Raw genomic sequence first — 15,155 nt, 5'->3', positions numbered from 1 at the left:
GATTTTAACACCCCACTGTCAAAAATGGACAGATCTTCCAAACAAAATATCAACAAAGATATAGCAGCATTAAACGACACTCTAGAAGAAATGGACCTAATTGATATATATAGAGCCATCCATCCCAAAGAAACTAAATACACTTTCTTTTCAAACGCACATGGAACATTTTCAAAGATAGATCACATGATAGGACACAAAACCAGTCTCAACAACTTCAGGAAAATAGAAATCATACCAAGCATCTTCTCTGATCACAAGGGACTGAAATTGGAAACCAACCCCACAGGAAAAAACCCAAAACACCCAAAATCATGGAGACTGAATGGTAGGCTATTGAACAATGAATGGGTCAAGATTGAAATTAGGGAGGAAATCAAAAAACTCCTTGAAACAAATGAAAATGAACTCACCACAACCCAAAATTTATGGGACACAGTGAAGGCAGTCCTGAGAGGGAAGTTCATAGCGATACAGGCTCACCTAAAGAGGATAGAAACATTTCAAACAAACAACCTAACCCAACGCCTGCAAGAACTCGAGGAACAACAACAAAGACAGCCCAGAGCAAGTAGAAGGAAGGAAATAACCAAGATCAGAGCAGAATTAAATGACATAGAGACTAAAAGCACAATTCTAAGGATCAATGAATCCAGGAGTTGGTTTTTTGAAAAGATAAACAAAATAGACAAACCTTTAAGTAGGCTCATCAAGAAAAGAAGAGAGAAGACCCAAATAAACACAATCAGAAATGAAAGAGGAGAGATTACAACTGATACCACAGAAATAGAAAGGATTGTAAGAAATTACTATGTGGAACTGTATGCCAAGAAATTTGAAAACCTAGGTGAAATGGACAAATTTCTAGAAAAATATAATCTTCCAAAACTCAATGAAAAAGAAGCAGAAAACCTGAACAGGCCAATAACAGCAAATGAAATTGAAGAAGTAATCAAAAAACTCCCATCACACAAAAGCCCTGGACCAGATGGTTTCACAGGAGAATTCTACAAAGCTTTTAAGGAAGAGCTAACCCCTATTCTTCACAGACTATTCCAAAAAATCCAAAAGGAGGGAAAACTCCCCAACTCTTTTTATGAAGCCAGCATCATCCTAATTCCAAAGCCAGATAGAGACACAACAAAGAAAGAAAACTTCAGGCCAATACCGCTGATGAACATGGACGCTAAAATCCTCAATAAAGTATTGGCAAATCGCATCCAACAATACATCAAACAGATCATACACCACAACCAAGTGGGATTCATCCCAGGGATGCAAGGATGGTTCAATATTCATAAATCAGTAAATGTAATACATCACATAAACAAAAGCAAAGACAAAAACCACAAGATCATATCAACAGACACGGAAAAAGCTTTTGATAAGGTATAACACCCATTTATGATAAGGTACTCAGAAAAATGGGAATAGAGGGAGCATTCCTCGATATAATAAAGGCCATATATGAAAGACCTACAGCCAACATCATACTCAATGGGCAAAAGCTAAAGTCTTTTCCACTGAGATCAGGAACAAGACAAGTTTGTTCACTTTCACCACTTCTATTCAATATAGTATTAGAAGTTCTAGCCACAGTGATCAGACAAGAAAAGGATAAAAGGCATCCAAATCGGAAAGGAGGAAACAAAACTGGCATTGTTTGCACATGACATGATAGTGTACATGGAAAATACTATAGCCTCTACCAAAAAACTTCTGGAACTAATAAATGAATTTGGCAAAAAAGTGGGATACAAAGTCAATATCCAGAAATCAAAGGCATATTTGTATACCAACAATGAAACGGCAGATGCAGAAATCAAGAAAAAAATCCCATTCAATATAGCAAAAACAAAAATAAAATATCTGGGAATAAACCTAACCAAGGAGGTAAAAGACCTGTATGCAGAAAACTACACAACACTGAAGGAAGAAATCAAGGAAGACACAAATAAAAGGAAACATATACTGTGTTCAGGGATTGGAAGAATTAACATCATCAAAATGTCCATACTACCCAAAGCAATTTACAGATTCAGTGCAATAACTATTAAAGTACCAATGGCATATTTCACAGACATAGAACAAACACTTCAAAAATTTATATGGAACCATAAAAGACCCCGATAGCAGCTGCAACGTTAAGAAAGAAGAACAAAGTAGGAGGGATCACAATACCTGATATCGAACTGTATTACAAGGCCACTGTATTCAAAACAGCCTGGTACTGACATAAAAACAGGCACACAGACAAATAGAATACAACAGAGAGCCCAGAAATAAACCCAACTCTCTACAGTCAATTCATATTCAACAAAGTGGGCAATTACATAAAATGGAGTAAAGATAGCCTTTTTCAACAAATGGTGTTGGAAGGACTGGACAGCTACATGCAAAAAAATGAAACTTGAGCACCAACTTACACCATACACCAAAATTAATTCAAGGTGGATAAAAGACTTAAATGTAAGCCATGAAATCATTAAAGCCCTATAGGAGAGGATTGGTAGGAAAATCTCAGATATTCCACACAGCAAGATTTTTACTGATATGTCCCCTAGAGCAAGGGACATAAAGGAAAGAATAAGCAAATGGGATCTCATCAAAATTAAAAGCTTCTGCATGGCTGAAGAAAACAGTATCAAGATTAAAAGAGAAGCAAGAGTTTGGGAAAACATATTTGCCAATGACACCTCAGACAAAGGTTTAATCTCCAAAATATACAAAGAACTCACACGACTCCACTCAAAGAAGATGAGCAACCCAATTAAAAAATGGGCAAAGGACTCAAACAGACATTTCTCCAAGGAGGATATACAGAGGATCCAGAGACCCATGAAAAGATGCTCGATATCACTAGCTATCAGAGAGATGGAAATTAAAACCACAATGAGATACCACTTTACACCAGTCAGAATGGCTATCATAAACAAAGAAACAAACAAGTGCTGGAGAGATTGTGGAGAAAAGGGGACTCTAGTTCACTGTTGGTGGGATTGCAGACTGGTACAACCACTATGGAAAACAGTATGGAATTTTCTAAGAAAACTAAAAATGAACGTGCCTTTTGACCCAGCAATTCCACTGCTAGGATTGTATCCTAAGAACCCTTAAACACCAATCCCAAAGAACCTATGCATCCCAATGTTCATAAACACCAATCCCAAAGAACCTATGCATCCCAATGTTCATAGCAGCACAATTTACAATAGCCAAGAGTTGGAAGCAACCTAGGTGTCCGTCAGTATATGAATGGATCCAAAAACTATGGTACATATACACAATGGAATTTTATGCTGCAGAAAGAAAGAAGGAGCTTCTACCTTTTGCAACATCATGGATGGAACTGGAAAGCATTATGCTGAGTGAAATAAGCCAGGCAGTGAAAGACAATACCATATGATATCACCATTAACAGGAATCTAAACAACCAAAGAAACAAGCAAGCAAAATATGACCAATGACACTCAAATACAGAACAGGCTGACAGGGTCCAGAGGGGAGAGTGGAGAGAATCATAGGGGAAAAAGGGATGGACTCACATGAAAAAGTATAAAGAACACATGGACAATAACTAAGGTGGGGGGTAGTAATGCGTGGGAGGTGGGGAGCACTGGGCGGGGGGCCGGCAGGGCTGGGAATATAAGACAGAAAACTGTACTTGAACAAGAATTAAATAAAAATTAAAATTAAAAAAAAAGACGTGGAAAATTTTAGTTTAAGGTAAAAGGTTGTAAATGTGCCAAGTTATGTCTATGTTAAAGCTTTTGTTTCAGAAACTAAGGGTGAGGCCCATACTGGCTCCTGGGAAAGAGCCAGCCTCCTGGGGCACTAGCTAGAGATTGCTGCTTGGGGACAAATTGGAGGCATCCAGGCCTTTTGTCTTTGAGGAGAACAGAGGACCACCCCCCACCTGAGAACAGCTAACTGCTGAGGACAGGAGTGTTGCAGCTTCTGAATCTCAAAGCCCTCACTGCACCTTGTTTGTCCTCCCCGCACCTTGTTTGTCCCCCCCCCCCCCCATAAAAGGTCTGGCCAGGAAAGAAAAGGGAAGATGGTTTGTTAGCGAATGAACCCACCATCTTCTCATATGGTCGCCATCTGAATAAAGGTCCCATAAAAGATTCAATCACTGTCATTGCTTATTGGATTTGGTAGGGACAGGCAACCCAAATGCTGGTGTCTTTTCCCGTTACATACTGAGATTATTTTTTGACAGCATATAGTAAAATTTGAGGACAAAACTCTGTAAAAAAAATTCTCATCAAAATAAAAATAGATGGGAAATGAGATCAGGGACTTCCAGATCCTTTGTAAATAGCAGGGCCTGGCTTCCTTTTCAGGTCAGTGCTTTGTAGATCATTATCAGTCTCATGTAAGTAGAAGAGGAAAAGAAACAGAAGAAAAATAAAAATCAGGATGTTATTTAAAGGGAAATGGATTAACCACATTTTTCTATACAATGTCACAAACACCAGGATTCTCCTCTATCTAAACATTTTTGTTGCATCCACCACCCGCGAGAACAAATGTCGGAGACTTTCAGGGTTTCAAAGATGTTACTTTATTGGCCAAGTTTAACCTGCACAGGGGCAAACTCTCAGAATTTCCAGAGACAGTGCCCGCAATGAGAGTTGCGCCTAGCGCTTATAGCCAAGTCCTTATATAGGGGGGCAAGCAAGCAAGCGTTGCACAGAAGCAGATGTGGCGGTTAGCTATTGGCTTACATAGCCTGCGTGCGGGGAACAGGGTGGGGTCTGACTCAACTGAAAGGAAAATTTGAAACTAAACAGATGGCAATCAACTTACAGGATGTTTGCTAGGGACGCAGGCTCCTTGGGGCTGAGACTATTTTTCTTGTTCCCAACAATTTTCAAAAGTGAAAATTTCTAAAATTGCCAATCATTAATAATTTTTGCTTTGTGTTCCTGTCTTTCCTCAGTTGGTCTGACATCATCTCATAAACCAAAAGGCTGCAGGTTCCATACCTTGTCAGGGCACATACCTAAGTTGTGGGTTCAGTTCCCGGCAACCAATCGATGTGTGTGTTGTGTGTGTGTTTGTGTGCCTCTCTCTCCCGGACACCATTCCCTCCCTCTCTGTCCCTACTCCTCTCCATTCTTTCTAAGAAGCAAAGAAAAAAGTCCTTGAGTGAGGATTTTATATATCAGTAGAAAGAGTACCTGAGAAACCACTCCTCACCCTAACATCACATGCAGCTTTAAGGATGACAACATCACATGTAGCACAGAATTCCTATAATATGCTCTTTTTTAAAAAAGTGTGCTAAAATATCCATACAACAAAATTCACCATCTTAGTCATTTTTAAGTGTACAGTTCAATGGCATTATCATTGTTGAGCTACCATCACCACCTTCCATATCCAGAACTCTTTTCATCTTGTACAACTTAAACTCTGTACCCATGAAACAAAAATTCCCCACTACCCCACAGCAATCGCCATTCTACTTTTTCTGTCTATGAATTTGACTACTCTAGGTACCTCAAATAAGTGGAATCATACAATATTTGTCCTTTTTTGACTTATTTCACTTAGCATGATGAGATCAAGGTTTATTCATGTTGTAGTATGTATCAGAATTTCCTTCCTTTTTAAGGCTGTATAGTATTACATTGTGTGGATATACCACCTCTGGTTATTCATTCATGCATCAATGAACACTTGGGTTGTTTTCACATTTTGGCTACTGTGAATAATGCTGCTACAAACACAGGCATATAAGTATCTCTTTGAGTCCCTACTTTTAAATCTTTGGACTATATCCCCAGAAGTGAGATACAACATGTTCTTTTACTCCTTCCATACCAACTCTATTCCTTGTAAGTTGATATCACACACCAAATTCTAATATTTGTAAAATATAAATGGTATACAAAAATTGCTTCCCAATATCCTTTTAAAAATATTTGCTACCTTCTTTATATTCTATTACTTTATATAACTACACAAACATTATAAGCTACATTATAAGCCAGGATATAAAGAGCTTAAAAAGCCAGCTGTAGATTCAATGAATTGATGGCAACAGTTAAGAATGTCACCAGCAGTAGCAGCATCTGGTAAAAAGACTTCTCTTGAAGGAGAACGATGACTGAAAATCAATGGCCAGACCCATACCGAATTCTATGTCTCTGGTAGGAAAGAGAGGATTCCTGGGCATTATTTTCAGTTATACATAAATTTCTCACTTCTTAAGCAACAAATCAACTTACAGTTCTAAAACAGTTTAATCATAATAGTTATCATTTCTGTCTAACTGCCCAGTAACGTTTAATTACAATTTGGTTCATGCAATCAAAGCATCATGTTTTCAGACACAATTTGAGACCATTCATCAGTGGAACACAATTTGGCAGCAGCAGGACATGAAAGGTCAATTTCAATTCCACGGCAACCCTTACTTTTCAGGAAAGAACTAAAGAACAAAAATTTTCTACCCATGTACCTGTAATAAGTTAGAAAAAAGTAAACATTTGTGAAAATTCTCAGCCTGGTTGTAAACTGAAGTCTCTTAAAGTTGGTGAGAAAAGAAAACATTAAGGAACACAATTTAACAACTGTAATTAACATGGAAGTTTCTGAAGACAATTCAGTATGCCCAGAAATGTATAGAGTAGGTTATGTTCTGGGAGTAGAACAGTAAGAAGATAATAGGGAGGCTTTTAATGTCAAATATTGGGTTGGCCTAAAAGTGCATTTAATTTTTTCCCTATGATGGATCTAGTAGTGCTTAGTTGTCTTTGACGTCAGTGGAAACAATTTTGCATAGGGGCACCTGCCATAACAGCATGCATTTTTTTAAAAACTTATCAAAAATGGTGAGCCATTTTAATACTGAAGATAGAAGAAGACAGGCAACCATTTTCAGCACATTATGCTTTATTATTTCAAGAAAGGTAAAAGCACAACTGCAATGCAATAAAAGATTTATGCAGTGTACAGAGAAGATACTGTGACTGAACATGTCAAAAAAGGTTTGTAAAATTTCTTGGTATTATTGACATTGTGGCGAAATAATTCTTTGCTGTGGGGTTGTCTTATGTATTGGAAGATTTTTAGCAGCACCCCTGGCCTCTACCCACTAGAAGCCAATAGCAGCTAAAGATAGCTGACCTATTCAAAATATCCAAATCACTAAAAGTATTAGTGAAAATGAAAAATGTGTCTTGTCTTTTACAGAAAAAACTAAAGGGACTTTTTGGCCAACCCAATATTTCAACAGTGCCTGTTGGTTTGTTTGTTTACAAGTATATGGCACCTTTTAAATTAGAAAAAAAACAAAGAATCAATGAAGTTTTTAAAAAACTAACGCAGCTCAATTCACAGAAGACAAGACTTGGACAATAACAGCATCAGGTGGAGAAGCATCAAGGTAAACAAGAAAGAAGTGCCAAGAGTCAGTTCTAGGAGTGCAAAGGAAGTAACCAGAACCTCCAAATTGACCAGGGTAACTTTAGGTTACAAGGCACACAACACCACTGTATGGGGTTCCAACTGGAAGGATGTTCGTCTCACCCCTCACTAGCCTCTAAGTTCCTGTGAGTCCCTCAGCTACAGGCCATAATCTGAAAGGCTTTGAGCAACCATCTAGAGTGCCACTCATAGCAGGAGCTATGCTGAGTCTGCTGCTGGCAGCAACTTGAGCTCCCCCAAAAACAGCACCTGCTGTTGCACCAGAAAGGTAGGTGTCAGGACACACCTAGTTCCCTCCAAACCCTACTCTGTGAGCTCACATATAGTTCAAAGCCTCCTCATGGCAGTCACCTAAAAAGATATGTGACAAAATCCTCCACTGCTTACCAGCAAGTCTCAGCCTTAAGGCTCTAAGGCATGTGGGGGAAAAACCCTAAATTAAACCCTAAATTCCTCTTCAAACAAATCTCACAAGACATAGGAGGCACTTGTGTCCTTAGTTAAATCAACGCAGAGAACAGCACTTGTATTTGAGATAAAACACACACACACACTTGGAAAAAAGTTGTATGATATATATGTTTTATGCCTATCCTTGCATATACACACATACAGAATATATATTCATATATTCATACTTGTATATATATGCAAAAATACCATTTTAAAAAATGAACTCATGAAAGAATGCCTGAAGAATACAATGACATTGCAATAACTTTTCCATCAACTAATATCTTTTCATCTTTTAAAAATCCTAAATTGAACAAATAAATCAATATATAAAAATAATTGTCAAAATCAGCCACATGGTTCTATTTACAGAAACTTAAAAGTTATCTACCTGAAAGTCATCATAAGGGAAGAGCAGCATCTCCCTTAAACAATCATTCAGGATCTGTGTCTTCTTCTGGACGATGACATTTTCATAGTCAAGTGGCTCAATCAGCTTTGGCTTTGCCTGGAAGGTGAAAGACAAGCATTTGGAACATTCTTATAGATATATGCACTTTCTTAAGTTTAGAGAACTTTATAAATTCTACTCTATATGTGTTTGTATTCTCCAACTTTTCTACAATATGTAATTTAGAGTGTGTTAGTTTTGCTACCACGAAGAATCAGAAACAAAATAAAGTTGTTTTCAAAGCAAAGAAGGTACTTCACGGCACTCTGTCTACATTCAGTCATGCCTGTTTAGTTATTTAAGCACAAAGGAGGCTATGGATTCTGGTGGAACTTCCAGGTGCAACTTGAGTCGCTCCGGGCTAGATCAGTACTTCAAGCCTTAGGCTCTGCCAGAGCTGCCCACTTAGGGTTCCAGCTAGGATCTGACAGTGAAGGCTGGAGGCCCACACTGGTTCTAGCCCTGTCCACCCTTTCTCAGCTCAGGGCTTAAAGCATGCACAGGGCTCATTATTTCAGATGAGACTCTAAGGAATACATCTCTAAGTCTCAAAATATTACTGTCTAATATTTACAACTTAAATTGTAAATATTTCAACAGAAAAACCAGACAAGCAGGAGGACAAAAAACCAGGCAGGCAGGGGGAGGAAAAAAGTACTACTTAAACCAGAATTTGTGGGTGCACCTCACAGGGGTCAATGATACACTAAGAAGAGGAAGGAGGCAACAAGCAAGTGGGGAAAGAAAAGAGATAACACACTTTTTCAAATTATTCCAGAAGTTACTCTTCCCAGTTAAAATCTCTTACTGGGGAGAGGTTTTTGCCATGGTGTTTACTGATTACATTCCCCTTCAAGGCACTAACTGGGCTATGTCAGGGATATAGATACACATTCAACTAACTATAGCACAGCATGCCAAGTGTTAAAATAGATAAGCACACATACAGAGCAAGATTATTTTAAGAAACATCTAATACTCATAATCTAAACAAATGTTATGTATATTAAAATAAGATTACACACACACACACACACATATATATATATATATATATGATGCCTACCATGTGGCACCTGGATATTGTGACAATTGTGGCAATTGGATATTGTGACTCAGGCTGTTACATGTTCCCCAAATCTGTTCCTTTTCCTTCCAAATACAGCTGGACTACATTTCCCAGCCTCCCCACGGTTAGGTGTAGTCACATGACAGTCTTCTGTCATATGACAGAAGTGACCGGCATGTAAGTAGAAGATTTGTAGGGAATACACCTACTGTGTCAGTCCTCCCAATGTAATGACTCCTGACATGAAGGTGCAGCAAGAGGGCCTGGCTACATTGTAATACAGAGAAATCCCAAGGTGCGTGGCCCTGGAACTACCTTATTTGAGATAAGTTATTGCACAAACTAAGAATGCCCCCAAATCATATACTTCATATATAAAAGAAACCTAAGACAAGTTTTTCCAACCCTAAAAATGTATGTGACATTACCTAATGATCTGAAGCTGGAAAAAAACTTCCAAACTGTGATTAATACAAATTTTAACTAAGCATGCTACAGGAAAGATTAAATGATCTATCCTTAGGATATAAAATGGCAATACAAAATTATGACATATGAACAGGTGATCATAGTATGAATCCAAAAAATGTGCGGAGGAAAGTATTACTGAGTTCTGTCAAGAGGTTATTGATTGTACTATTTTCCTGTATCACTGACATTTATGGTTTGAGTTAATTTTTTTAAATTCGTACTTTGTTGTGATTTCTTCTCAAATTCTATATACTCGCTTGTGTACCTTATTTTCTATTGATAACTTGGAATCGTTGTTCTTAAACAAGGCACCCAAAATTCTAAGCTTCATTGCTCACAAAACATGGATCTGCACTGAAAGGACCACAGATACCCACATATTGATCAAATTTAATGTAGTAAAGTGAAGTGATTAAAAAAGCTGAGCTGTGCAGTTATGTGCAGCTGTTATTGGGCTCCATTGAGTTACTGTGGGTAAAATGCTTGGCAGAGACTGGCAAACTGTACACACATAATAAATACTGCTATTATTATTATTAAATGTATTACTTCCATGACAGTGATCTTAGATTTTATATATATATATTTTTTTAATTTTTTAAAAAAACTATGGTACATTTAGGTTTTTTTAGACTATTTATTTATTTATTTATTTATCTTTAGAGGGGAAGGAGAGGGAGAGAAACATCAATGTATGGTTGCCTTTTGTGCGTCCCCTGCTGGTAGTTAGCCTGCAAGGAACCGGCCTGCAACCCAGGCATGTGCCCTGACTGGGAATCGAACCGCGATCCTCTGGTTCGCAGGCCCACGCTCAATCCACTGAGCTACGCCAGCCAGGGCCTAGATTTTATATTTTTTAGTGTCCACATACATTAAACTTTACGAATCTGTTTAGAAAAACTTTTCTGCACCCTTCAGAACATATGAAATAAAACAGGCAACAATGGTAGAGGCATTCACAAAGAAGAAAAAGCCAAAGACGGAGGACACTGTATAAGAATATAGAGACATGACACTGGAATTCACAAACTGAGCCCAAAATGAACGTAAATAGATGCATACATTATAAACTGAATCGAGGAGTCTTGATAAAGTTTGTGTCAGGAAGGACTGGAAAGAACAACCATAGGGAGCCTCCAGGCATACAGAGAACTTCAGACCCACTCCCTTTACGCAAACTCCACAAGAGCAGCAGGATCTAAGATTCTGGAGCAGAGAGGACCAAGCAGTAAACTCCAAGGAACACTGCTCATAGAGGGTTATGTGGCAAAAGATGGAGACAGACTCAGCTGGGGAATGTAGGATGCCCAAGACCCACAAATGGTTTTCCAACAGAGAATCAAAACCTTGGTTTCCATGGAGGAGACCCACAGGCCAGGGCTATATGATCAGAATGCTGGGGAGAAGGAGATCCACCTCAATGGACAACATGTGCACAGGTTAGCCACTGACACTGAGGCCACACTAGCTCCCACCTACTACTAGGGGAAGCAGCAGGCATCACAGCAAATCTCCAGTGATCATGAGGGTGTCACAAGTGCCTAAGACCACAATCCACATGCCTTCCCATTAGCCTCCCTTTGAGGCTCTCTGAACTCCCTCCTATAGCATTTACTGCTGTGGGTCTGGCCGCTAAACATCCGTACAAATTGAAGGTCCATATTCACAGGCAACCAGAAACCAGGAAATCTTCTCTTTGCCAGGAAAATGAGATTCCTCAGAAATCCCGAAGAGCTGGAAAGTGTCAAATCACAAATGAGTTCAATTTTGGCCAAACACATATGAAGCTGAGAAAACCATGGGAAGAGCTAGGCAAAAAGGCTTACTGATTCTAGTGCTCTTCCTTCAGACATAGCATCCTGTGATCTTTCTAGTCATTTATTGCCTTTTTGTCTCTGATAATTTACTTTTTCTTTTTAATTTAATTTTACTTTTTTATTTTATTGATTATGCTATTACAGTTGTCCCAATTTTTTCTCCCCTTTATGCCCCTCCTCCAGCATCCCCCCCTTAGTTCATGTCCATGGGTCATACATATGAGTTCTTTGGCTTCTCCATTCTATGCTATTCTTAACCTCCCCCTGTCTATTTTGTGCCTACCAATTTTGCTTCTTATTCCCTGTACCTTTGCCACTACTCTCCACCCACTCCTTCCCCACTGATAATCCTCCATTTGATCTCTGTTTCTGTGACTCTCTTCCTATTCCAGTCGTCTGCTCAAATTGTTTTTATTTTCATTTAGGTTGAGGAGTTGATAGTTCTGAGTTTGCTGTCATTTACTGTTCATAGTTTTGATCATCTTCTTTTTCTTAGATAAGGCCCTTTAACATTTCATAAAATAAGAGCTTGATGATGATGAACTCCTTTAACTTGACCGTATCTGGGAAGCACTCTATCTGCTCTTCCATTCTAAATGATAGCTTTGCTGGATAGAGCAATCTTGGATTTAGGTCCTTGCCTTTCACGACTTGGAATACTTCTTTCTGACCCTTTCTTGCCTGTAAGGTTTCTTTTGTGAAATCAGCTGATAGTCTCACAGGCACTCCTTTGTGGGCAACTGTCTCCTATCTCTTGCTGCTAAGATTCTCTCCTCTTTCATCTTGGGTAATGAAATTATGATGTGCCTTGATGTGTCCCTCCTTGGGGCCAACTTCTTTGGGACTCTCTGAGCTTCCTGGACTTGCATGTCTATTTTCTTTGCCAGTCTGGGGTATTTTTTTTTTCATTATTTGTTCAAATAAGTTTTCCATTTCTTGCTCTTCCTCTTCTCCTTCTGGCACTGCTATGATATGGATATTGGAATGTTTAAAGTTCTCCTAGAGGTTCCTAAGCCTTTCCTCATTTTTTTTGAATTCTTGTTACTTCATTCTGTTCCAGTTGGATGTTTATTTCTTCCTTCTGTTTCAAATCATTGATTTGAGTCCCAGTTTCCTTCCCTTCACTGTTGCTCCCTATATATTTTCTTTTATTTTACTTTTTATAGCCTTCACTTCTTCCTTCATTTTGCAACTGAGCTCAATAATTTCTGTGAGCATCCTGATTACCAGTGTTTTGAACTTTGTATCTGATAGGTTGGCTATCTCCTCATCACTTAATTCCTTTTCTGGAATTTTTATCTGTCCTTTCATTTGGGCCATATTTCTTTGTTTCGGCATACCTTTTATGTTGTAAGGAGAGAAGGGGCACTGTGTACGGGGGATAGGTCAGAGAGAGAGCAATGCTACTTGCTTGGCTCTCACTCCGCTTTCAGTTACTTCCCCCACTCTCCAAGCGAACTGTGCCCATTCAAGTGCCAATTCCCAGGTGGGTGAGTTTGTGTACGTGCTAGGACCCTGTGGTTCACTCCAACAGACTATCACGTGAAACTGGGAGTTTCTCCTGCCACAGTAACCCCAACAGATTTTTACAGCCAGAGGTTTTGAGGCTTTCTTTTCTAGAGCTGGAACCATGGGATACATGGTCTGTCTTGCTCCCATTTTTCTTCCCAGTTTATCTGCATGTGAATGTGGGACCTGATGGTCTGCCCCCCACCATCTTGCCATGTGTCCTCTCCACTCCTGCTATCAGTTTATTTTTTTTAAGATTTTATTTATTTATCTTTAGAGAGGAAGGGGAGGAGAGAAGGAGAGAAATATCAATGTATGGTTGCCTCTCGTGAGTCCCCTGCTGGGAACTGGCCTGCAACCCAGGCCTGTGCCCTGACTGGGAATCGAACCGCAATCATGTGGTTCACAGGCCCGCGCTCAATCCACTGAGCTGCACCAGCCAGGGCTCCCTGCTATCCGTTTAGATGAATGTTTCTTCTTTAACTCCTTGGTTGTCAGACTTCCACACAGTTCGATTTTCTGGAAGTTCTGGTTGTTTTTTGTTTTTAAATTGGTTGTTATCCCTATTTTGGTTATGTGAGGATGCAAAGTGTATCTACCTGTGCCTCCATAATGGACAGAAGTACTGTCTCTGATAATTTACTTAAATGTTAACATAAGCTGAAACACCAGATGCCACTTCTTGAAATAATATACTAAGGAAATGGCAACTCTTAAAGCATTCTATTATAAGAAATGAAAAATTGATCATTTCTGCTTATGAAGAATTTAGAACTTTCTTGATTTGTCTTCATGCCTATGGAAGCTACCTGATCAACTGAGATTAAAAACCTTTCATGGAAATTGGTCTATTTTCAGAATGGTACACTTCTTCATGCTGCCAGTACTGTTGCTGGGGAGAAGGACGACAAATCTGCAGTAAGAAGGAAGGGGCTTCTGGAGCCAGACAATCAGTGTGACCCCGCAAGCCTTCCTGCACTACTCTCTTGTACGTACCATATTTTACCATGTATAATGCACTCCCATATACAATGCACACCCACATTTTTGTGTGCATTATACACAGGATTATTATACCTATGGCGTGTGATCATTATACCTATGTATAATGCATATCATTTTTCCCCTCAAAATTTTGGGCAAAAAAGTACACATTATACACAGCAAAATATGGTAACTCTCCTTACATACTCCCACCAAGAACTTCCTGAAGTTGTCAAATTTGAAGGAAGAATCCTTATTTTCCTATAATTAGAATGGGCCCAAGAAATTAGCAGCTGCCTCTCTTCCTCACATGCAATTGTTATTGGCAATTATGTTTCCTTCTCTCCAGAATTTACTGAGCCTTTTCATGCAAACTCTGCCAGGTCTTTGGGACACCAAGGTGAAAAAGACACAGCCCCCACCTCAGAGAGCTCGCAATACAGACTGGAAACAGATGTGTGAACAATTAGAGTGGAATGACTGAGAGCAACAGGACTCCACGAAAGGCATCTGACCCACCAGAATGAACCTGACTTCTCCCCACTGGATTACAAGCTCTACAAAACAAAGACTTCTCTATTTTATTCACTACTTTCCAGCGCCTAGGAAAACACCTGGCACAGGACAGGCACTCAATAATTGTGTTGGATGAGAGACAAAACCCAGCACCGTGGTATACTTCATGGAGGTTGTCAGAGTTGAATCTAAGAGATGAATGAGTTAGCCAGGATTCAGAGTGGACTGGAAATTCCTTGCAAAGAAAATGGATATGCCAGGTAGCATACTCACAGATTTTGTAGGGCCTGTGATGGGGGGATTAAAAACATAAAATTATGAATATAAAGTGGCTGGAATCTCTCTCAGGGTCTTGGAGGGGATCCTGAAACTGAAGGTTCACTAGCTTCAGGATAAATACTCCTCTGAGCACCATAATTTCAAAAAGCAGCAAGCAGCTCACAAC

At 39.2% G+C, this 15,155-nt stretch overlaps 1 protein-coding gene across 22 annotated transcripts in view; it reads right to left on the bottom strand.

The window, feature by feature from the left end:
- DOCK9 (dedicator of cytokinesis 9) overlaps window positions 1-15,155 on the bottom strand; it is a 354,977-nt gene that overhangs the window by 201,285 nt on the left and 138,537 nt on the right. For all 22 annotated transcript variants that reach the window (XM_037065816.1, XM_037065821.1, XM_037065829.1 and 19 more), the window contains exon 2: window positions 8,285-8,401. In XM_037065816.1, coding sequence (XP_036921711.1) covers window positions 8,285-8,401 — 117 coding nt within the window. The remainder of the gene's footprint in view (window positions 1-8,284; window positions 8,402-15,155) is intronic.

Source organism: Sturnira hondurensis, unplaced genomic scaffold (assembly GCF_014824575.4).
Source record: "Sturnira hondurensis isolate 20B ecotype Veracruz unplaced genomic scaffold, ASM1482457v3 Scaffold0016184, whole genome shotgun sequence".
Lineage (NCBI taxonomy): Eukaryota > Metazoa > Chordata > Mammalia > Chiroptera > Phyllostomidae > Sturnira > Sturnira hondurensis.
The sequence above is the reverse complement of the archived record's forward strand: the minus strand, read 5'-3'. Positions and strand labels throughout refer to the sequence as shown.